The sequence below is a fragment of the Cajanus cajan genome, chromosome 2 (assembly GCF_000230855.2).
Source record: "Cajanus cajan strain Asha chromosome 2, NIPB_CcT2T_4, whole genome shotgun sequence".
Lineage (NCBI taxonomy): Eukaryota > Viridiplantae > Streptophyta > Magnoliopsida > Fabales > Fabaceae > Cajanus > Cajanus cajan.
The window spans coordinates 32,174,823-32,200,031 of NC_138518.1; the positions used below are offsets into that span (position 1 = coordinate 32,174,823).

General features: G+C 34.0%; 1 protein-coding gene across 2 annotated transcripts; it reads left to right on the forward strand.

Moving 5' to 3' along the window:
* Positions 1–17,291: 17,291 nt before the first annotated feature.
* On the forward strand, positions 17,292–21,038 carry LOC109794157 (phosphatidylinositol-glycan biosynthesis class F-like protein). 2 transcript variants are annotated; one of them, XM_020353635.3, is made up of 9 exons: positions 17,292–17,615; positions 17,694–17,759; positions 17,867–17,909; positions 18,064–18,118; positions 18,304–18,352; positions 19,247–19,314; positions 19,480–19,588; positions 20,236–20,376; positions 20,640–21,038. In XM_020353635.3, exons 1-8 carry the CDS (start codon positions 17,418–17,420, stop codon positions 20,347–20,349), a joined length of 702 nt encoding a protein of 233 aa, XP_020209224.1. In that variant the 5' UTR covers positions 17,292–17,417; the 3' UTR covers positions 20,350–20,376; positions 20,640–21,038. The 2 variants fall into 2 exon arrangements, with proteins under 2 accessions (XP_020209224.1, XP_020209223.1); XM_020353634.3 differs by lacking the exon at positions 20,640–21,038 and having other exon boundaries at positions 20,236–20,604.
* Positions 21,039–25,209: the final 4,171 nt, after the last annotated feature.

Below are 25,209 nucleotides of genomic sequence, written 5' to 3' on the forward strand. Positions count from 1 at the left end.
ATTTTCTCAAATTTTGTTGTTCCACCCTTATACAAAGTTGGACCAAATCATCAAGGTCCCTATAAGGGAGTAACTCAACTCTATCTCTTATGTCAAAATTAAGACCACTTAGAAATCTAGCAATGGTCAATCTTTCTTCTTCCCTTATCCCAGCCCTCATGAGATATAACTCCATCTTTTGCCTATACTCCTCAACACTCATACCCTTTTGTTGGAGTCTTTGGAGCTTATCCATAAGCTCCCTACTATAATAAGAAGGAATGTGCCTTCTTCTCATAGCACTCCTCAATTCATTCCAATAAGTGATGGGAGGATCATTGTGAAGTCTTCTCACTCTTTCCAAGGATGTCCACCAATACATGGCTTGTCCTTGAAAAGCTAGGGTGGCCAAAGGAACTTTTCTTTCCTCACCTACTTGATGACAAGTGAAGATTTGCTCCACTTTCATCTCCCAATCCAAGTAGATGTCCACATTATCTTTTCCATGAAAGTAAGGGAGATCAACCCTTGATTCCCTCACTTTGTGTTCTTTAATGACTCTCCTAGGTGTTGGTTGATAGTAAGCATCCATATGCATACTACCATCATTATCTTGGTTTTGAGAATCATTGGAGCTCTTGGTTGAGCTCCTAGAAGAACCTTTTGGACTTTTATTTTTATTTAAACTTTTTAAAAGTTTTTCTTCTCTTTGCTTAATCTTTTGGATTTCTTGTTCCAAAGCCATGATTTGTACTTCTTTTTCAAGTTTCTCTTTTTGTTTTTGAAGCATCTCATCATTTTTCCAAAGTTTTAGTGCTTCAACCTCCTTGACAATTCTTTCAAAACTTTTAGGAGTATCAAAGTCACTACTACCTTGAGAATGATGACTCATGGTTAAGCAAAAGAATTTGTATGCTATGCAAAAAGTTATAAAATGTTTTTGGTATTTTCTAGGAATGAAAATAGCACTTGGAAGTCTAAGTGTACAAGTTGCACTATCAAGGGAGGTGAGCTACAAAGAGCCACTTAATAACCAAGCCTTTTCAAGTGGAAATCACTAAACTCCCTTGTGGTATTTCCAATTCCTCAAAACTTTTCACAAAAATTTTTGTATGCTTTTTCACAATTGGTTTGTTTTTAACACTTAACTAAACGTGAACAAATAAAACTACACAATTCTAGACGTTTATAGGAAACAAAGTAAAGCAATTAAGTACAAGAAAACTTGAAAGAAGCAAGTTAAGCAACTAGTCGGATATCCTAAGTGGAAGCTTGAAACATATGAAATTTCCAAGCCACTTCCACTAGTACTACACGTGAGAGTCTATCAAGGATGTAGATATACCTGACCAGCTTCTTAATACTCCCTTCAAGCTTTACAAATTGGTTTAAAAATACAAGAGAATTGACAAAAATTAAACTAGCCTAAAAAGCAATAAAGTGGCGGCTTTGGTGACCAATTAGTGGCGGTTTTGTGTTCAACTTTTCTAACACTTAACCAAGTGTTTAATCCACCACTAATCCTTCAATATGCTGCTCCTGGACCTGCAAAAGAAACACAACAAAGAGGTTAAGGTGGCTGCCTCACAAGGTGAAGGAATTGGTCACTCAAGTGAAGGAGATTTAGGATGATTTTGGTCACTAAATTAGGTCAAATTTGGTGATTATAGTGTCCAAAATTTTTCCTACTCTTTGTTGAGCAATGCTTGATCCTTGAGCAAGGATTTAAGGCCACTTCCAGCACAGGAAATTATTGAAAGAAAACTAGACAAGCAACAAAGCACAATTTGGAAAGCTTATACCAAAATTAAGAGTAATATGTGTATATGACAAGACTCAAAGAAGTTCAACAAGTAAAACTGAAAATTAAGACTCCAAATAAAAGCTAGCACTCGGAGAGAAGAGTTCCTAGATAGGTACTAGAATAGATGAACAAAACAAAAAAAATTTGAAGACAATTGGACAAGTATAGCAAAAGTAGTAGCCAAAATAATAACAAGGAATCAAGTAGGTTTTTCAACTTGTATACCTCTCGGCTTTTTCCTTTTAATTTTCTTTCTCTATTTTTTTTTAATTATTTCTTTTTCCAGTATCAAATTAAGAGTCCAGAGAGTATATTTGCCTTTTGTTTCAAAATTTTTAGAGATTCCAAGCTATAGAAACCGAGAATACAAATCAGCCAAAAATTAGGTCAAATTTCAAGTGAGAATGATAAACTAGTGCACTAGTTTTAGGTTTTGGTTTGGATTCTTTTTGAACTATTTTTCTTTTGAACTTTAGGTCTTTTTTTTTGTTTAGGCTCTGTTTTATCTCTGTTTTTCAGCCTCTAAAATTTTTTTTTATTAAATTTGAATCCACAAGAAAGTGCACTAGAAATAGGATTACACTTGAAAATTTTTTTTTAGAAGATTTTTAATGGAAGGTGATTTGAAAACTTAAGAACACAAAGGAAACCTAACTCTAAGGAAACTTACTAGAACTAATAGCAAGTTATGAACACAAAAAGGCAAAAGAAAAAGCACATATAGGAGGCAAGAACAATAGGTAAACCGAAAGCAATATATGGACACAAAACTCAAAATAAAACTAGGTTAAACATGCTATTCAAGGAATTTACAACAAGTAAGGACTAAACACAAACTTCTAAGACAAAACAAAGATTTAAAAACAAAATCTAAATGCAATGCATGAGGTCCAATCACGGACACATACAAGGAATGGAGAGACTCAAAATAAACTCAAAATTAGCACAAAGCAAATAGTTCCTACAAGTTGATTATGGAAGAAAATTCAAGACAATCAACAATGGATCTATGAACTCAATAGCATCAAAATATAGATCCGAATTGAAACTCAATTAAGACAAACATAAGAACACAAAGAACACAAAATATTCGGACCAAAACAAGATGAAGAACTTATCTCCTTGAAGACCTTGCTCTTGATACCAAAAATGATGGCAAACCTAGGAGAAGTGATGGATGATCTTCTCCACGGATTTGCTTAGGCCGGATCTTCTTCAATGGAGGCTTGATTCTTCAACTCAAGACACTTAAAAGCTTAAGAACTCACGGATGCACTCAACCTAGAACTAGGAGGGAAGCATCCAAGCTCAAGCATCAATGGAGAGCACACTTCAAAGAGGAGGATTCTAAGGTGAAATCCTAAGGTTTTGAAGATGAACTCTAAGGTGACTTTGAAAGGGGAAACTCGGCCAAAGGCTCTCAAATTTCATTCAATATTCAAAGTAGTACAAATGGTTAAGGAGGTAGCATATATAATATCCGGAAATGGCTCACACTTGGCGCCAATGTGCTAGCCTAATGTGGCGCCAAGTTTTTGAATTCAAATTTGAATTTGAATTCAAAAACTTAACTCACATGCAAGGTCCGGTCACATGGGTGTTTAGTGTCCATTTAGGTTGAATTTGATTAGCATTTAGGGTTGAATTTGTGTCACACTTGTTCAGCCAAGGTGGCGCAAACAATGTGACTCCAAATTCAACTTAAATGCAAGTCAAATTTAACCTAATGTTGCCTAATCCTTAATTTTAATAGTTCCTCCTTAAAACCTAATCTAATGACCTAAATACAATGGTCTAATGAATACAATCAATAGGAAATATTACAAGGAAAATAATGAGCCCAATATTGGGTACCAAAAGCCCAAAGGCCCATGAAGCCCAAAACTAGGCCCAACTAGCCTAAACCCTAATCTATGGTCAAAATACAAGACCAACATGAAAATAGATTCCTAAACTAAGAAAGTACAAATAAACATGGTGTATAATCAATTAAGCCCAAGTAAGAAGCACCCTAGGCCCACCAAGCCCATTGGGCCCACCAAGCTCTGAAGCAGTCAAATCTTCAAGTAACCTCCTGGCCATAGCTCTAGTGGTTGGGCCTTTAGCCCATGCTCTTCCATCAAATACTAATGGTCTTAACCCGATCATATTGGTAAGCTATATGACTTAATGTGCTCCTCGATACAAATCCACGCAACTTCATGTAAAATGAATTATTGTGTTTGTCTTTCACTACATTTATACTTTTCTCGAATGATTCCTTAATCTTTGTGTGTTGTAGTGTAAGCACTCTAAACCCGATCATGGGGTTTAGAGTGCCCTCTCAAACCTTTCATCAAACACTTCCTCCACATCTCCCATTTTTCATCCATCCCCTTATAATCATCTTTAAATCACGCATCACCTTTGAAGGACTTGATCCAAGGAGTAGGCGTCCTCATTCTTGCTCTTCACTCCATGTCATGCAAGCTAGGATGCCATCATGTGGTATCTAGAGCCTTGGTTTTTCAAGGGTAACACTTTCTTTGTCTCTACATATATTCGGTCATGTCATGTCATCTTTGTTTGTCTTCTAAGTGTGCTTAAATGAATCATCATAATTGCCATATTTTGATGATCCATAAATCTCCTTTCTTGTATTGATTCATACCTTATCTTCCTTGTGAATCATCTTGGCATTTTAGGCTTTCTTATTTAGGTTCTTTCCTTTTTCTTTAAATTTTTGAGTTGCTGGAAATTTTGGGCTGCATGATATATTAATGCTTTTTATTTTTTTAATCCATCCAGTTTTGTCATAAGCTTGTCTCTTTGAACTACCTTGAAAGAAATTCCAAGTTTTTTATGCTTAGCCTTTGAAATAAACAAAAAATGACATGCATGCCACTTGTTTGATGAAATGGTCGTGAGTCCTTGATGTGCTTTAGAGAGTCAATCATGCATGCTAATTAGTTCTAGCTTGTTCCACATTCCTAAAATATCATGTGTGATTAATTTCTTTGCACATATTTGCTTTAAAATTTTCGGCCACTTTGTGTAATCCATGGTGCACTTGATATGCCTATGTTTTGTTTGATGTTTTGAGTATGAAAATAACTTTTATGTGCATATTTTTTCTGCTGGACATTGCACATTAAACCTTAAGAAAACACTCAAAACATGTCTCATTAAGCCATCATAAGTCACTAAAAAGGATACTCCAAAAATTTTCTAACCAAACCAACAAACACAAGTGTAAAACCCAAGCAAAGGAAAGGTATAAACATTCAAAAAAAAAAAGAAGAAAAAAAAGAGAGTGGCTGGACTTTTGGGACAATAAAACCACACCTTAGCCAAGTATAAAAAGGAACAAAATCAAAAGAATCAAAGACAAAAGAAAAAGGGAACCTTTGCTAGACTTGTGGATTTTTGGACCAAATTTTCATACCTTGGAACTTGGAGTTATTCTTGGACTTTTGGACAATGCTTATTGACTTTATGAGACATTTAATCAAACACATTAAGTGCATTACTTTCTTTTAAGCCTATTTGATAAATTCTATTCTAGTGCCATTTTAGGACTTATTCTCTTGTGTGCTTACCTTTCTTAATGTGCCTTAATTTTAGTTTTGTGTCTTCTTTCTACTCTTAAGTTTGTCTTATCAATTCCACTTGAGTTTAGCCTTTTTAATTGTGCCTTTTTAGTTTTTCTTTCTTGGCCTCTTGTACTCTTGGGTTTTGGTTTCTTCTTGACCTAGATGTGGAAAGCTTCTAAACACGACACACTTTCTTGGGGGATTGAGTGGAGGGGCTGTCCGATTTGAGTTCAAGGAGCTTTGGAGGATTACTCTAAATCAAAGAGTGCAAACACCATTGAAAGGCTAACCTTGGGTGTTCATTGTGAAGGGGTGGAGATTTGAAGACTTGGAGACTCAAAATTTTCTTTTCTTACTTGTTCTTTCTTGATTAAATTTTTTGGCCTTTTTTTTGTATTTTGGGCTTTTGCTTTCATTCATTTTGGGTTGTAATTGGCCATTTTAAACCTCTTCAATTTGGTAGTAATTTCGTGTAGTTTGAAGGTGATTTGAAAACCTTCACCTAGGAATTCGACTAGTATATGTTTTAAGTTGCTTTCCTTTGCATGTTTTAAAGCTTTTGGTAGTATAATTGCTTAGGTCTTTATTTTGTCTAAATTTTTGTTTAGAAGGCCTTTCTTTTGCCTACTAGGGGGTCGTGCACACACACACAAGTATTGTGAAAAATTGTTTTGTGAGAAAAGTTTGAAAAGGCTTAGTGATTTTTACTTGAAAAGGCTTGGTTTTTAAGTGATTCTTAGTAGTCCACCTCCCTTGATAGTTCATTTTATACACTTTTTTTGTGAAAACCTTTTTATCACTCATTCTTTGTGAAAACCTTTTTATCACTCATTCTTTGTGAAAACCTTTTTACCAACTTTTTGAAAACAAATTTGTGAAAACCTTTTCTTGATCAAAGATGAGTGATCATTCTAGTGTACATGGACATAATTCTTGTAGTACTAGGTCTAGTGTTAGAGATGAGATTAGAGAGTTAAAAGAGTACATAAGAAAAAAAGAAGAGGAGCACATAAAAAGAGAGGAAGAAATTAGAAAAAGGGAAAAAGAAAATACTAGGAATAAGGAGGAAATAAAACAATTACTTGCAAAATTAGTTGAGAGGAGAGAAACTAGTGGATCCAAACCTAGGGTTGTCCCAACTAGGTATCAAAAATCCAAAGAGGTTAGAATCCCTAAGAGTATGCATGAGGAAAAAAATACAAAAAGAGAGGAAGAACTTAGAAGAAAAGAAAAAGAAAAGAAAGAAAAAAAGAAGAAAAGTATAGAGAGGGTTAAAGAGTGGTTAGAACAAGAAAAACAACAACCAACACTCTTAGAGAAGAGTAAGGAGGATAATGTTTCTTCCAAAGGGCTTATGCTTGAAGAGAGTCATTTTCCCATTGAAAATGATTTAAAAAAGACTCTCTTTATTCATCAAGACCTTAATTCTTTCTCTCACGTTGCCACTAGTCATGAAGTGGAGATTCAAAAACAAGTCCTTTTTAAAGAAAAAGAATCTCAACTTCAAGATTTAGTGAAGAAAAAGAGGACTTCACTTAGTACCACCTCTTGTACTACTTCCTTGGTGGTGCCCGAGGTAGATAAGCCTTCTTTCTTTAAGACTCTTTCTACTTTAGTTTTCTTCATAAAGCACCCAACTTTTGGTTTGTATGGTTTGTAGGATACATCTCATGGTGTTGTATCTTCTATTTTTGATCTTGAAGGAAGTTCAAACTTATTTGAACTTAACTTGGATACTTCCCTACAAGACAAACTTAAATTATATGAGTTTTCTAGACACCTCTTAACACCTTTTTCTCATATGTATCTAACAAATAATGCAATACAAAGTTGTTTAGGTAATTTTTTAGTTAAGTTTTCTTTATTTTCCAATACATACCTAGGTCACTACATTGGGTACCTCCAACAAGATATTTTAGTTCTTAGGACTAGTGCTTTAGTGTGCTATAGTTTTAGTCTTTTTAACTTTTTAGGTTTTAGTTATACACCTAGACTTCACCATGGGGAGGATCCTATCCTTAACATTAGAGAGTCTAGTCCTTTTAGTTTAAACAATCTTTTTAACATTTTTAGTGGAACTCCTCTTAGGATACACTTTCCATTTCTATCATATACTGTCACCTTTAATGCTTATTTTTATGTTTTTGTTGGTCATGAGGCCCACCATGAAGAACCTCTTGATTTGAGGTCAAATCCTTTTCAAGAGGGAGAGAATGATGGAATAACACTAAGGCCAAGAAGACCAAGAGGTGATATATTGAAGGAGGCAAGAGGAATGGGTTAGCGTTGAAAAACCATAGGAGGAGTAAGCCTACTTTTGGGCCTTAGCTCCTAAGTTTTTATAGCATTTATTTTTATTCCTATTTTTGCCCTTGTCTTTAATTTCCTATTTTACCCTTGTATTTTGGGGTATCTTAGTCATACGATTTATTTTCTTTTATATTTCCCATTTTACCCTTGTATTATGGGGTGTTTTAGATCATAGGTTTTTAATTTTTGGCTAAGGTATTTAATTAGGGAGCTAGACACATTTTTGGTGGTGTTTGGACCTATTTTTGGACTTAGAAAGACTTAGGCCCAAGTGGAGGGCAAAGGTTGCATGGTCTTATCATGCACCTAGATGTAGCCTAACTAAACCCAAAGATTCCATCCTTGGCCACCAAGTTGTATCTAGGGTTAATTTGGGTTTCATTTGGTGTGCATTTGGCACCCTAAATGTAACCCTAGATGCCTCCCACTCCTATAAATACCCTAGGCACCACACCTTGTAAATACTTTGGAAATTGAATATAAAGAGAGCATTTTTGCCTTTATATCATCCTTAGTCACCTTGGCTATTTTCGGCCACCTCCCATCCTATCTCCACCTTGAGAGCTAAACCCTAGAAGTGGCCTTCATCATCATGAAGTGAGCCAACCCTAGAGTACCCTTCTCAAGCATTTCCTCAAACACCTTCTACCCAACCTCCATTTTCGTCCATTCCATCATCATCCACCCTAAAACCTTGTGCCACCTTTGAAGAACTTGATCCTTGGAGAAGGCGTCCTATTCTTTGCTCATCATCTCATGTTCATGCAAGTAAGGATGCCATCACCTATCAATACTAATGGTCTTAACTTGATCATATTGGTAAGCTATATGACTTAATGTGCTCCTCGATACAAATCCACCCAACTTCATGTAAAATGAATTATTGTGTTTGTATTTCACTACATTTATACTTTTCTCAAATGATGCCTTAATCTCTGTGTGTTCTAGTGTAAGCATGTTATTCATAGCTGATGGGGTTATTTATGGTATTTGTCTGAGAGGATATTTTATGAGGGTTATTTTATAGGGTAATTACACAAACATACTCCACAATGATGAGATATTGTCCGCTTTGGGCCTTAGCCCTAACGGTTTTGCTTTTGGTCATTACCCAAAAAGTCTCTCAATCATTGAAGTATGTTTGTACTATATAAGTTGTTATTTTTATCATATTTTATCGATGTGGGACTTGTTTGTATCCCAACAATCCTCCTCTCAAACAAGGGACCTAACCTTTCATGCAGCGGAATCTGTCTTTATATATCATATTATCATTATCATGTTGTCTTTATATATCATATTATCATTATCATGTTTTTTTATAAGGGTTATTGGTTGTCACCGAATCCAACCTGCGGCTCTGATACCACTGATGGGGTTATTTATGGTATTTGTCTGAGAGGATATTTTATGAGGGTTATTTTATGGGGTTATTACACAAACATACTCCACAATGATGAGATATTGTCCGCTTTGGGCCTTAGCCCTCACAGTTTTACTTTTGGTCATTACCCAAAAGGCCTCTCAATCATTGAAGTATGTTCGTACTATATAAGTTGTTATTTTTTGTTTTATTTTTTCGATGTGGGACTTGTTTGTATCCCAATAATAGCATCCCAACAATTACACATATCCCCTCTACTATCTTGAAGAAACCTCTTCAACCTCCAATGTGTAGCCTCAACCCTATTAAGTAACACATAATAACTAAGATAATAATTATAATAATTATTATTATATAAATAATTAGCATAATAATAATAATTAACATAATATTTTTGACATAATTATTATAATAACAAAAAAATAGCATAATAATTAGAATATATGTTCATGATAAATTATTTAAATAGAGTAATATTTATAATAAAGTAGTAGCAGTAGTAGTAGTAATAATAATAATAATAATAATAATAAGAAAAAGAATTATTAGCATAATAATAATTGTATTTAAATTATTAATACTAATAATTATAATATATTTTCACGGCAAGTTATAGAAATATATATTTAAGCTTACCTATTGGTTGTTGTGTTACCCAAATGCATCACCTTATTTGTCCATTCAGTGACAAATTTTTCCTTGTGCGGAATCAACCATGAATCTCTCTCATAATCATTGAAAATAGGAAAATTTGAGCAAAACTTCTCAAATAATGTCAAACGTTACACATATTGATCCTCATTAGAAGAATTCATAACATCATCCCATGCATCCATTACTAAGTCCCATGCATCCATTACTAAGTCCCATTTCTCCTTTGGGTAAACTACCATCTTGCATTTAGCCTTCACATTCTTGTTGATGTGAAAACGACATAACAAATTAGTAGAGCTAGGAAATATCATTTGTAAGGCCTTCATCATACCAAGGTCTCTATCTGTTACAATCACTTGTGGTGTGTCATTGTCATTAGTAATCAATCCTTTTAACTTTTGTAGTGCCCAAGTGAAGTTATCAACTCGCTCAGACATCATATAAGCAAATGCCACAGAGAATGTTAACTCTGTTGAAGTGACACCAATAATCTCAAGTAATGACAACCCATATCTGTTGGTTTTATAAGTATTATCTATGAGCAAAATAGTATGAAAAGTACCAAAAAGTTTAATGGAGTCTAGATGTGACCAAAATATATCTTTGATAACATCATAATTATCCACCTTTCTATACCAATACACATACATATCACGTTCTAATAATTTCAATAGATGTTGCATTTCTGTTCCAGAATCTTTTAGAGAGGTTCGATAAGCTTGTCAATAATTGTAAATGTGTATAATAGTACTGACATTATGCACATTACAGTCTTTCAATGTAAGTAGTATGTTTCTTGGCTTTACCATGTTCTTTGTCATTTCACCAACTAAAGACTTCTCTTCAACACTCAATCGACTAGCATATGAATGACCCACTAATGTTTTCGCTAAATCATGGTTGTGATAACCACACATTATCTTAAGGGTCCATCGTCAAGCCTTTTGTGAAGTTGTTCCCCTTAGTTTGAAAGGGCACTCACATTTTTTGGTACTAGTCACCCTATTAGATAATGCATTTTTGTTTGATCTTCTAAATTTTCCACTTCTTTCACAACTCAAAATTACAAATGTCTTCCTTTTATCACATCCTGTATTTGTATCTGATGGAATCCTGCCTAGGAAGGCAAGAGGTGACATATTGAAGGAGCCAAGAGGAGTTGGCTAGACATGAAGGTTTGGGCCAGTCAGGGCCCAATGGGCCTGATGGGCCTGGGAAGGCCCAAGTTGAACTTTTCATGGGCCATATTTTGTTATAGCTATTTTCATATGTTTTGTATACATCATGTTAGTATAGGTATCATATATTTTGGTCTTGTATTTTGGACCACATAGAGTAGCATTTTAGGTTTTAGGCTTGTTGGGCCTAATTTTGGGCTTCATGGGCCTTTGGGCTTTTGGTACCCAATATTGGGCTCATTTTCATTCTTGTAATTTTTCCTTTCCATTGTATTTGTTTGACCATTGTATTTAGGTCATTAGATTAGGAATATACAAGAATTACTTAAATAGGTAAAATAGGTTAAACTAGGTTTAATTTGGAAGTCATTTAAGTTACATTTGAGTCACATGTTTAGCACCATGGGTGGCTGAACATGTGCCACTCAAATTAACCCTAAATAACTCTCAAATCAAACCTAAATGCATCTAGGCACCTAAATTTTCGGACTAGCACATGGGAGCCAAAATTTGAATTCAAATTTCAAGTTTGAATTCAAATTTTGGGCGCCACATGTAGCCTTGGATTTAGGCGCCCAAAGTTGCACACTTGGAACCCTACTTAAGTGATTCTTCCACTCTTTGTATTCACTTTTGATCATAATAGAAATTTGTGAGCCTTTGGCCGAGTTTCCCCTCTCAAAAGTCCCCTAGAGTTCATCTTCAAAACCTTAGGATTCCACCTTAGAATCCTCCTCTTTGAAGTGTGCTTTCCATTGATGCTTGAGCTTGGATGCTTCCTTCCTAGTTTAGGTTGAGTTCATCTTGAGTTCGTAGCTAGCAAAGTGTTCATAAGTGAAGAATCAAGTCTCCATTGAAGAAGATCCGGCCTAAGCAAATCCGTGGAGAAGATCATCCATCACTTCTCCTAGGTTTGCTATCATTTTTGGTATCAAGAGCAAGGTCTTCAAGGAGATAAGTTCTTGAGTTTTTGGTCCGTTTATTTTTGTGTTCTTTGTGTTCTAAGTGTCTTGTTTGAGTTTCTTTTCGGATCTACATGCTTTATATCATATTTTGTTCCATAGATCCATTGGTTGATTGTTCTTGAATTTTCTTCCTCAATCAACTTGTTTAGGACCTATTAGCTTGTGCTTATTTTTTATTTTAATTTTGAGTCTCTCCATTCCTAATATGTGTCCGTGATTGGACTGCATACATTGCATTTAGATTTTGGTTTTTAATCCATGTTTTGTCTTAGTATGTTTGTGTAGTCTTTATATGTCTTAAAATTCCTTGAATAGCATGTTGACCTAAATTTTCTTTGTGTCTAGTTCATCAATTTGTTGCTCTCGGATTGCTTATTGTTCTTGCCTCCTATATGTGCTTTTTCTTTTACCTTATTGTGTTCATAACTTGCTATTAGTTCTAGTAAGTTTCTTTAGAGTTAGGTTTCCATTGTGTCTTAAGTTTTCAAATCACATTTCCATTGAAAAATCTTATAAAAAAAATTTTGTGACTCAAAATTTCAAGTGCTTAATCTTACTTCTAGTGCACTATCTTTTGGATTCAAATTTTAAAAAGTAAATAGGCTGAAAACAGAGACAAAAACAGAGCCTAAATCAAAAGAAAAGTACAAAGATTCAAAGAAGAAAAGTGTACAAAAGAATCCAAGACAAAACCTAAAAACTAGTGCACTAGTTTCCTTGTTTTCACTTGAATTTTTGTCTAACTTGTAGTCACGGTTTCTATAGCTTGGAATCTTAGAAAAATTTGAAACAAAAGGCAAATATACTCTCTGGACTCTTAACTTGAATATAGAAAAAGAAAGAATTAAAAAAAAAATTAGAGAAAGCATTTTAAAGTGAAAAAGCTGAGAGGTGTACATTGGTGAAAAATCACTTGATTCCTTGTTATTGTTTTGACTACTACTTGTGCTATACTTATCCAATTGCTTTCAAATTTTTTTTGTTTTGTTCATCTACTCTAGTACCTATCTAGGAACATTCCTAACTGAGTGCTAGCTTTATTTGGAGTCTTATTTTCCAGTTTTACTTGTTGAACCTCTTTGAGTCTTGTCATATATACATATTACTCTTAACTTTTGGTATAAGCTTTCCAAATTGTGCTTTATTGCTTGTCTAGTTTTCTTTCAATAATTTCCCTGTGCTGGAAGTGGCCTCAAATCCTTGCTCAAGGATCAAGCATTGCTCAACAAAGAGTAGGAAAAGTTTGGACACTAAGACCTAAAAATTTGACCTAATTTAGTGACCAAAACTTCTCCTAAACTTCCTTCACTTGAGTGACCATTCCTTTCACCTTGTGAGGCAGCCACCATTAACCTCTTTGTTGTGTTTCTTTTGCAGGTCCAGTAGCATCATATTGAAGGATTAGTGGCGGATTAAACACTTGATTAAGTGTTGGAAAATTTGCACAACAATCCGTCACTAAATTGGTCACCAAAACCGCCATTTATTGCTTTCTAGGCTAGTTTAAATTTTGCAATCTCTCTTGTATTTTAAAATCAATTTGTAAAGCTTGGAGGGAGTATTAAGAAGCTGGTCAGGTATATCTAACTCCTTGTTAGCATCCTCACGTGTAGTGCTAGTGGAAGTGGCTTGGAAATTTCATATGTTTCAAGCTTCCACTTAGGATATCCGACTAGTTGCTTACATTGTTTCCTTTAAGTTCTTTGTCTTTTAATTGCTTTATTTTGCTGCCTTGAAACGTCTAGACTTGTGTAGATTTACTTGCTCACGTTTAGTTTAGTCTCAAAAACAAACAAATTGTGAAAAAGCATTCAAAATTTTTGTGAAAAGTTTTGGGGAATTGGAAGTATCACAAAGGAGTTTAGTGATTTCCACTTGAAAAGGCTTGGTTATTAAGTGGCTCTTTGTAGCTCACCTCCCTTGATAGTGCAACTTGTACACTTAGACTTCCAAGTGCTATTTTCATTCCTAGAAAATACCAAAAACATTTTATAACTTTTTGCATAGCATATACAAAAAAAAAAAAAAAATTCTTTTGTTTAATCATGAGAAAATATTTCTCAAGTGGTAGTGAATTAAGCTCTCCAAAAGGTTTTTCACATTCTACTCAAAGGCTTAAATCACTAACACCTTGGACAAAGCAAGAAGCTTTACAAAAAGAAAAAGAAAAACTTGAAAAAAAAGCACAAATTGCAATTTTAGAGGAAGAAATTCACATTATTAAACAAAAGAGAGAAAAACTTTTAGCAAAAGAAAAATTGAGAAAAACAAGAGAAAAAGAAAGAAAAAAGGCATTGCTCTTAGGGAAGAGTAAGGAGGAAAATAATTCCTCTAAAGGACTTGTGAGTGAAGAAAGTTGTTCTACCACTAAAAATCATTTACAAAATACTCTCTTCATAAATAAAGACCTTAACTCTTACCCTAATCATACCACTAGTCATGAAGTAGAGATTCAAGAACAAATCATTCTAAAGAAAAATGAATCTCAACTTCAAGATGTAGTGAAGAAGGAGTGGACTACATTTAGTTCCACTTCTTGTGCTACTTCCTTGGAGGTGCCCAAGGAAGATAGCCTTCCTCTCTTTAGGAATCCTTCTACCATAGTTGTTCTAATAAAGCACCCAAATTTTGGAATATATTGTTTGATAGATACATCTTGTCATATTTCATATTCTATTTTTGATCTTATGGGAAGTTCATCTTTATTTGAACTTAATTTGCACCCTTCCCTACAAGACAAAAATAGTTTATATGAGTTTTCAAGATTTTCCAAGACATTTTATCTACCAAACAATATGATTCAAAATTGTTTAGGACGTTTTCTAGTATTCTTTTCTTTATATTTTAGGAAAAGCCTAGGATACCATTTAGGGTATTTTAGGCAAGATATTGTAGTGTTTAAAAATCATTCTTTTCATTGTCTTAGTCATAGTGTTATTACATTCTTAGGTTTTACTTCTAGGTTATGCTTAGGAGAGGAGCCTATTTCTACTTTTAGGGAGTCTAATTTTGATAGTTTATTTTTTCTTAGGCTAGATATAAGGACTCCTCTTAGGATCCATAATCCATTTTCTCATCATAAACATGTCACCTCTTATACATGGTTTGTTGTGTATGTAGGTGATGTTTCTTATTCCATGCATCCTCGTGATTTGAGGACAAATCCTTTTCAAGAGGGAGGGGATGATGGAATCCTGCCTAGGAAGGCAAGAGGTGACATATTGAAGGAGCCAAGAGGAGTTGGCTAGACATGAAGGTTTGGGCCAGTCAGGGCCCAATGGGCCTGATGGGCCTGGGAAGGCCCAAGTTGAACTTTTCATGGGCCATATTTTGTTATAGCTATTTTCATATGTTTTGTATACATCATGTTAGTATAGGTATCATATATTTTGGTCTTGTATTTTGGACCACATAGAGTAGCATTTTAGGTTTTAGGCTTGTTGGGCCTAGTTTTGGGCTTCATGGGCCTTTGGGCTTTTGGTACCCAATATTGGGCTCATTTTCATTCTTGTAATTTTTCCTTTCCATTGTATTTGTTTGACCATTGTATTTAGGTCATTAGATTAGGAATATACAAGAATTACTTAAATAGGTAAAATAGGTTAAACTAGGTTTAATTTGGAAGTCATTTAAGTTACATTTGAGTCACATGTTTAGCACCATGGGTGGCTGAACATGTGCCACTCAAATTAACCCTAAATAACTCTCAAATCAAACCTAAATGCATCTAGGCACCTAAATTTTCGGACTAGCACATGGGAGCCAAAATTTGAATTCAAATTTCAAGTTTGAATTCAAATTTTGGGCGCCACATGTAGCCTTGGATTTAGGCGCCCAAAGTTGCACACTTGGAACCCTACTTAAGTGATTCTTCCACTCTTTGTATTCACTTTTGATCATAATAGAAATTTGTGAGCCTTGGGCCGAGTTTCCCCTCTCAAAAGTCCCCTAGAGTTCATCTTCAAAACCTTAGGATTCCACCTTAGAATCCTCCTCTTTGAAGTGTGCTTTCCATTGATGCTTGAGCTTGGATGCTTCCTTCCTAGTTTAGGTTGAGTTCATCTTGAGTTCGTAGCTAGCAAAGTGTTCATAAGTGAAGAATCAAGTCTCCATTGAAGAAAATCCGGCCTAAGCAAATCCGTGGAGAAGATCATCCATCACTTCTCCTAGGTTTGCTATCAGTATCTAACCTAAAAATAATAAGGACAAATCCACTTTCTTTTGCAATATGTCGTGCCCAATCCAACATAGCGTCTCGAGATGGAAAAACCTAAACATATAAATAGAAATACAATTATTATTATTATTATTATTACTATTATTATTATTATTATTATTATATATTAAATAATTGATTGTTCAATTACCTCTTTAGTGTTAAATACACCACTACAGTCAATAGTCTTATTTGTTGTTCCATTGGTTGATAAATTCCTCACCTCAAACACTTTCCTAACATGTATTTCATGTGCACATGCAAATAAAAATAAAATTATAAAATAAATAAACTATAATGAGAGATAAAAATATAATAATTGTACTAAAAATAAAAATATAGTATTTTAGAAAATAATATATAAGCAGGTTTGTGGATATGATCGAAAAAGGAATAATAAGAAGATTTTATTATGGAAAGTACTTTCCGGAATAGTAAAATTTTTGTTCTGAAAATTACTTTTCGGAATAATAAAGTTTTTATTCCAGAAAATACTTTCTATGATAGTAAATTCTTATTCTGGAAAGTATTTTTCAGAAATGTTTTATTACATAATTCCGGAAAGTACTTTCCAGAATACTAAAGTTATTGTTCCGGAAAGTTCTTTCCGGAATTATATAAGAAACACACTTCCGGAAAATGCTTTCTAAAACAATAATTTTACTATTCCGGAAAGTACTTTCCGGAATCCTAAAATTAAATTTTGAATCTTATTTTTCAGTATGACAAATTTAATTTACGTGTTTTTGTATCTCCTCATCCACCACTGTCGTCTACGATCTTGTTGTACATAAATAATGTTAAATAAGTTAAAAAAAATTATAATATAAAATATAATTTAATATATTAATTTGTACTTTGTATTGAATGTAGATAATAATGAAGATTGAATGAAAAATTAGGGTTTAAGAAAGAATAGAGTAGAAAGTAAAAAATAAAATTTAAAAGATAGAAAGATAAAATATGATTGTGTTGATTATAAAAGAAGAAAAATCAAGAATAAAAATGAAGAATAAAATCATAAAAAAATGACTAAAATGATGAAAAAAAATAATGAAAAAAAAAAAGAAAAAAAGAATAATAAAAGAAGAGAATGAATAAAAAATAAATTTAAAATAAAAATTTAGTTAAAAAAATATTTTAAAAATTTTATTTTCAAAAAAGAGATTGGAAGTGTATTTATAAAAAGATAGGAAGTGTATAGTATATATCATCATGCTTAAACTTTCCCAACCAAAACCCAACATCTTTTGCACAAGTTCTGATTGGGCCAAGCCCATTTGCAACCGCGATATCTTCTCCAATTTCCCTGTCTCTATTCTATTCGAAATTTCGAGTTGCGGAGATCCTCCTCCATGGATCGCCGGAAAAGCAGCGAGAAAACGACGTGGAAAGCCTCAACCATGGTACCCTCGCCCCCAATCTCAGCTTCAGAGGCTTTCATAGTCAACACGTTATGCGTGCTCGTCTTGGTCTTCGCCTTCTGGGTTGCGAACTCTCTCTACTCCATCAACCTCGTTACCGATCCTTCTCTCACACTCTTCTTCATCTGGGTACCCTCAATTTACCTTTTAACCCTTTTCATTGTTCTCTGCTTCTTTCTCATTTTCACGTTCTGCGACGTCGTTTAGATTACAGAGCTCCCGATTGTGACCCTTCTTTACAGTCGCTATCGACGAAATCGCCAGCGATGCACGGTAATTTGTCTTCCTCAATTTCTCAGAAACCGAACAATTCTTCCATTTCTGTGGGGGTTCTAAGTTTGTGTCGTGTTCTGTTTTCGTGTGACCTCTATTCTCTGCAGTACCTGGGAGCTGTTGGAAGAGGTGTTCTTGGGGTTCCTGTAGGTGAGTTTAAAATTCCTTTCTTTTTTCTTCATTGGGATGAAAAATGATAAATGAGGGTATGTGGTTAAAAATGAGGGTGAAAATTTTAATTTTACTAAGGAAACTGCTTTATGAAAAATTAATTTTGTTTAATACTAATGTTTTTGCTCTGCAGGGGCACTATTGAATTTTTTAGGAGCTGTTGCTTTGGGGGCCCCTGTTACATTGCAGTATGTGAAATAAGTTGTTTATGCAGTACAGTGTTTTTTCTTGGGAGCATTGTTTAGCTTCTTCAACTATTATGCATTTAAATTTAAATTTAAATCTAAATGAAATATGGCTTTTCAGTTTCGACTTTGAAGATCTCTGCCAATAACTAGAGCATGTTGTGACTTTGCAAATTTACTTGAGGCAGGTATCTTCCCAAGACCGTAAACTGGGCTCTTATGATGTCGATGTTCACGGTGAGTTGAGTTCTTTGCTGTTCTCTTACTTACAGTTACAGCTTCTTGGAGATTGTTTTGGTGTTTTTGATTGGTACCATGTTCGATTTCCACAGATCAACATAAAAATATATACCGACTCGTGATACTTTGCATCCTTCTGTCTGGATATCGTTTTCCTTGTTTTATTGTTTGAAAAAAAAAATGGATCATTTATGAAAATCTGTTTTATTAGTTTCAACTATAATTACTAGTACTAAAAGGAAGTTAAAAACAGATGTTTTGCAGTTTATGTCTGTTTGATAACTTGTGTACTCATAGGGCATTAGCTTAATCTTTTCAACCATTTTCCAGTGGCTACTTGTTATCCTTTATCATGTACAACATACATTTGATGTGATTGTGGAAGGTTCCAGATTTTAGCCCTTGTTTCTGTCTTTGCTCCTATTTATCTCTCCTTAGTAAAGCATGACATGAGAGCCAGTCAGTATATATTAAAGTGAAAGTCAGTGAGTTTTATCATTATAATTTCATACTTACGATGAAAAATTCTACACGAAATATGTTCTGAAACATATTCTGAAACTTAAAAAAAAAAATTGAAATTATAAAATTTAAATTAAATAATTATTTTATAATAAATTTATTAAAAAATATGAATATTTTATATATTCGGACACTGATTCGGAACTTTTATTTGGCCGAGAAAGCAATTCTCATGAATATCAATTCAAAGTTTAAACATCAGTTTCAATCATTATGATCTCGTCCAGATATATTTTCAAGCTGTGAAATTAATTTTCAGATGAATTACACGTTTACAACTTCTGTTGTGGATTGGGATAGACATGTATTTTAAACTGTGGCCCCATGTTTATGTGTACTTCTATAAATGCATATCTTGTGCTATTGCAGACAGTTCCAGCGTCATGTGTTCTTGGTTCATCATGGGCTGACTGGCGACGTATATTTGCACAAACCAAGTATGTTCCTTCTAGCTAATATTTTCTTAATTCTTACCATGTTTGCGTATGTAAAGTTTTTTTAATTGGGATTCTGGAGAATATAGTTAATGCTGTATGTCAGTTGCACTACTTTTTTGATAGTGCTGTCTGTTTATATTTTTGTTATTCTTGTAAAACTTTTAGGCCAAATGGATCGATAGAGTACCTTCTTTGTTTACCAGCTCATGGAGCAGTTATTGGGGCATGGTTTGGGGCCTGGCCAATGCCACTTGACTGGGAGAGGCCATGGCAGGTAATCAATTTCCCGTTTCTAGTCATTTGTCTTTGAATTCATTGACTATTATTGGGAGCAAATAGGAAGAGCAGTTCTTATCAGAGTCATGTTATTTCACAAGCCTATGTACACAATCTCATCACTAGTTATTATATGCAATTAATCAATCTTATTTTACTTGTCTATTAATCACTGCTCGTGATTGAATGAATTATATTCCTTCTAGAGTTTATGATCAAATGTTTCTGAAGGCCACACCACCCTTCTTAGTTCATACCATGCTATCTAATTTTGTTTTGAAAAGGGAAAAATTTTCATTAGCGAAACAGACAACAGCTGTCTAGCCCTCTGAGAAATTTTTCTTTTTCATTTTTTAATTCTATTTTGATTTTATCTTTGATCTAGACTACTAACAGAAAGATGGATATCATGCATAAATCTAGAATATGGAAAGTTTGAAGTTTAAGATATCCAGATTCATCTGCTTTCTGTTTGACATTGTTTATCTTTCTGAAAGACAAATTGTTTTCCAAACCCTAAACCTGTAAGATTGTTATAATGGTATAAATTGATTGAATGCTTGTCTAATTGATTTTCTTATGATATAGTTCATTCGGTGTGTTGTTTTCTAGTGCTAAGGTCATATATTTCATCTTATTTTGTAGGAATGGCCTATTTCTGTGAGCTATGGTGCTATAGCGGGTTACCTGGTGGCATTGGTTGCATCATTAGGCTTTGTTCTTGCTTGTGGAAGGCCACAAAATATCAAAAGAGAATGAAGTGCTAGTATATGATTATAGTAATTGGTAAGTTACTTTACTAACAGCTAATTTTTAATTTGTTTTCCATTGTTGAAATCATAGGAAAAAGATCGAAAAGGAGGAAAAGAAACAAGGCCGTTAATATTTTGATGATGTGATTGATATCATATGGAACGTTGATATGTCATGAATCAACATTGGATAAGTATCTTACATCAATAGACCACCAACTATGCCAAATCTTAATTTTAAGGTTGATCATGTTTTTTTTTTCTTTGCATTTTTCTGCTTGTGGGTGTGAGACGTAGAAGCATAATTTCTTCAGGAACTAGACACGGAAGCTGTCTTTAGAAATTCCGTACTCAAATCTGTGACCTCCTCCTAGTCACACGGCAGCAACTCTAATTTTTGTGCCAAGACTTTCCTTCAGTAATTTATGCTGATAATGATTTATAATTTCTATTTTTGTTTTAGTAAATAATGTCCAAGATTTCAAATTTAGATAATGACTTGCCAAATATTTACATTTTATCGAGGCATGCATAGTAGCAAATTCATCTACCATTAGGCCGGCCATAATAATGGAATAGGAAATCACTAGGTGTGTTTGTTTTAAAGTTAGCACACCTAGTTTGTTTAAAAGTTAGTACATGTTCTAATGTACGTTGAAATCAACTCATGAATCTTGGAACTTTAAATTTAACTCACCTTTAGAGATTCTAAACGCCAAAATAAATCCACTAGTTTGTTGAGTCGTTCGTTCCAGGGTGATATTTACACTTTCTTGTGAATATATTAGAAGTATTTATAAGTATTGCTTTAAATTTTTAAAGAATCAAATCGTTAAAAGTATAGAAGGATGAGGGTCACTAGTTTTTAGAAAAAATATATTTTAATTGTAATTGTAAATACAAAATGTATCCTAAATGTGAAAATAACATAAATACAAAATGCGGAAGTTTACTGTTGAAATTTGAAAGATACTTGGTCCCAAAAATAAAATTGTAAGTTACTAGCAAATTGTATAATAAGTATTTACCAAAAAAGAAAAAATTAAATAATAAATTATGCATCAAGACCTTAATGTAGTTTTAGGTAAATTGTTTATTCCACGAGCGAAGTGGAAATTGCCTAACTTGATTTGATATAAGAAAAACATAGTCATTCCAATGACTTTTATTTTATATGCATTTTTCATATTAATAAATTTACATATAAATATCGATGTATAAAAGTAAACTTAAATTTACATAGATAAAGAAAAACCTTCAATAACTTACATACATGAAAAGATAATAAATAAGGAATAAAAATAAAGCTTAAAAATAATTTTAGACGTTAATTTTATTCATGGTTTCTATATTATGTTGGATAAAAAAAAGTTGGTTAAGTGACAAGAGAAAATGCATTAAAATTAATGTAATAATGAATTAAATAAATTTAATTTTATTCTAATAATTTTTATGTTAATGAGATTTAAGGTAAATTGTTCATTCTCCTTGGTCTCGTTTAAATTCCAATTGTGACTTTATCAACAACGGAAGTGGAATACGTAGCAACTGCGGCATGTGCATGTCAAGCAATGTGGATGAAGGTTGTTCTTACGAGGCTAGGTTGTGATGGTGATGAATGTACAACCATTTTTTGTGATAATAGCTCAACAATCAAATTGTCCAAAAATCTAGTGTTGCACAGAAAGAGTGAGCATATCGGAGTTCAATTTCATTTTTTAAGGGATTTGTCTAATGAAGGAACAATTCGTCTAGTTCATTGTGGATCACAAGAACAAATTGCAAATATTTTAACTAAACCTCTCTAGTTGGACCAGTTTCAGAAGCTTAGAGGCTTACTTGGAGTGTGCCAATTACTAGAAGTAAACTAAGCAACACTACTTAGTTTAAAGGAGTGATGGACACTTGTTGGAGAATCCGGATTGATGTTGAATCCTCTTCAAGTTCTTCTCTAGATCTTCGGCTCCTTAATTCTTCTTAACTTTCCTAAGGTCTCCAATGGAGGAAGAGACCTTAGAGCCACCACAGTTTGGTGGAGAACTCTCCCAAGAGACGCCACTCCTTGATGAAGAGATAAGTCTCTTCAATTCTCACCACACTTTTCTAATGAAGGGATAAGAGAATTGAATGAATATCAAAGAGGTTTAGGGACTTTTAGAAGAGAGAAATCTGAGTAATCTTCAGAAAATAATTCTCAATATCTCAAAAAGTGTCTCACAATGAAAGGAAAACAAGTATATAGGAGTAGGAAGCTTGGAGAGCAAGCTAGCCTTAACCATGGTTCACTAAGAACCATGGTAAGGTCTAGCTAACCGTCCATGGTCTAGAGGCTTGGAGAGCAAGCTACTCACTTAGCTTGCTTGGTAAGCAAGCTAAGGAGAAGCTTGTGTTTCAAGCTTCTAAGCTTGAGAGAAAACCGACCATGTGAACACAAGACAAGGTGGGCGGCCATGGACTTTATTTTACTCCAACTGGTTTTGAAAAATGTTGATTTGGTTTAGCTAGGTTCATCTAATGTGAATGGAACCTAGCTAAATCAAATCTATAAAAAATTAGGAGTAAAATGAGTCTAATATGAAAAATTTAGCCTAGGTCCATCTCTTGGTCGAATTGCTAGTAACACTCTCTAGCTTGCTAGTCACACTCTCTAGCTTGCTAATGTCACTCCCAATCCTACTACTAGAAAAATAATAAAAGAGTGTATTTCTAGATTAGGTTAAATGGAGTCAAAGTGCCCAAGTAACCTACCCTTGAAACAATATACAATAGCTACTAAAAAGGAAATAAAGTGCCTCTCAAATACAAAGGCAAAATACACATATACAAGTATCTACTATATACAAGGTACAAGAAAACAAACTATACAATGTATGTACAATGGAAACTCAAGAGACTAATAAGAGGAATCATACTCAATGCTCGTGAAGAGCAAAGGTCTAAGAAGCACCTCCTCTGTTAAAGCCTTCTCTAGCTTCCTAACCATGGACATAGTCAAAGGTCCAATGGCCTTCATGTGTGCATCCTCCTTTAATGGTCCTCCATCATACCCTCCTTCTTGAGAAGGATCTGTCCTCTACTATCTCATCATCAGTGTTAGCATCACCTAAAAAAGCCATAAGATCACAAACATTAAATGTATTACTAACACCATAATCAAAAGGTAAATCTCACTTATAAGCATTATCATTTATCCTTTGGAGGACTTTGAATGGACCATCTCCTCTTGGACTTAGTTTGGACTTCCTTCCTTTGAGTAGGAAATCTTTCTTTTCGTAAATGAAGCCAAAATAAGTCTCCTTCCTCAAAAATAAGTTTCTTTCTCCTTTTGTTGTTGTATTCAACATATTTTTGAGTTTGTTTTTCAATTTGGCCTCTAACCTTCTCATGAAGTTTCTTTATAAAATCAGCCTTAGAAACTCCTTCTTTATGTAAATAAGAAGAAGTACTAGGCAAAGGAAGTATATCAAAAGGAGTGAGAGGGTTAAAACCATAAACAACCTCAAAAGGAGAAAGATTGGTAGTCTTGTGAACTACCCTATTGTATGCAAATTCAATGTGAGGAAGATTTTCATCCCAAGACTTCTTGTTGTTCTTCAAAATTACCCTCAATAGTGTAGATAAAGATCTATTTACTACTTCTGTTTGCCCATCAGTTTGTGGGTGACAAGTAGTAGAAAATAGAAGTTGAGTTCCTAGTCTTTCCCAAAGTGTTTTCCAAAAGTGACTAAGGAACTTAACATCCCTATCCGAAACTATTGTTTTAGGAATTCCATGTAACCTAACAACTTCTCTAAAGAAGAGTCTTGAGATATGGCTAGCATCTTCTACTTTGTAGCATGGAATAAAGTGAGCCATCTTTGAAAATCGGTCTACTACCACAAAAATAGAATCATGACCCCTTTGGGTTCTTGGAAGACCAAGTACAAAATCCATGCTTATGTCAACCCAAGGAGTGCTAGCTATAGGTACAGGTGTGTAGAGTCCATGAGGCATAACTTTAGATTTAGCTTGTAAACAAGCTATGCATTTTGAACAATACCTTTGGACATCTACTCTCATGTGTGGCCAATAAAATCTTTCTTTTATAAAACTTAGAGTTTTGTCAACTCTAAAATGGCCCATGAGACCTCCTTCATGACTTTCTTTAGTTAAAAGCTTTCGAATGGATCCTTTGGGTATGCATACTTTTCCCATTTTAAACAAATACCCATCATCAATGTAGAATCCATCAAAGGCCTTTTTAAGACATTGTTCATAAGTGAATTGAAAATCTAGATCCTTTTCATACAATTCCCTAATGTTATCAAATCCAAGAATTTGGGAACTCAAAGTAGTAAGTAATGCGTATTTTCTAGAAAGTGCATCGACCACCACATTACTTTTCCCTTTCTTATATTTAATAACATTTGGAAATTGCTCTAAATATTCTACCCACTTAGCATGCCTTTTGTTTAACTTACCTTGGCCCCTCAAATACTTTAGTGACTCATGATCGGTATGTATGATGAAATCTTTAGTCACTAAGTATTGTTCCCAAGTTTTGAGGGCCCTTATGAGAGAATATAGCTCTTTTTCATAAGTGGGATAATTCAAGGTGGGACCACTAAGTTTTTCACTAAAATATGCTATGGGGTGGCCACCTTGAAGTAAAACCGCACCTATGCTTATGCCACTTGCATCACATTCTAGCTCAAAAGTTTGAGAAAAGTTTGGAAGAGCTAAAATGGGTGCATGTGTGAGTTGGTCTTTTAAATTATGAAAAGACTCTTCTTGCTTCTCGCCCTATATAAAAGGCATATCCTTCTTGACCAAGTCATTAAGAGGAGATGCAATGGTGGAGAAGTCCTTAACAAACCTCCTATAGAAG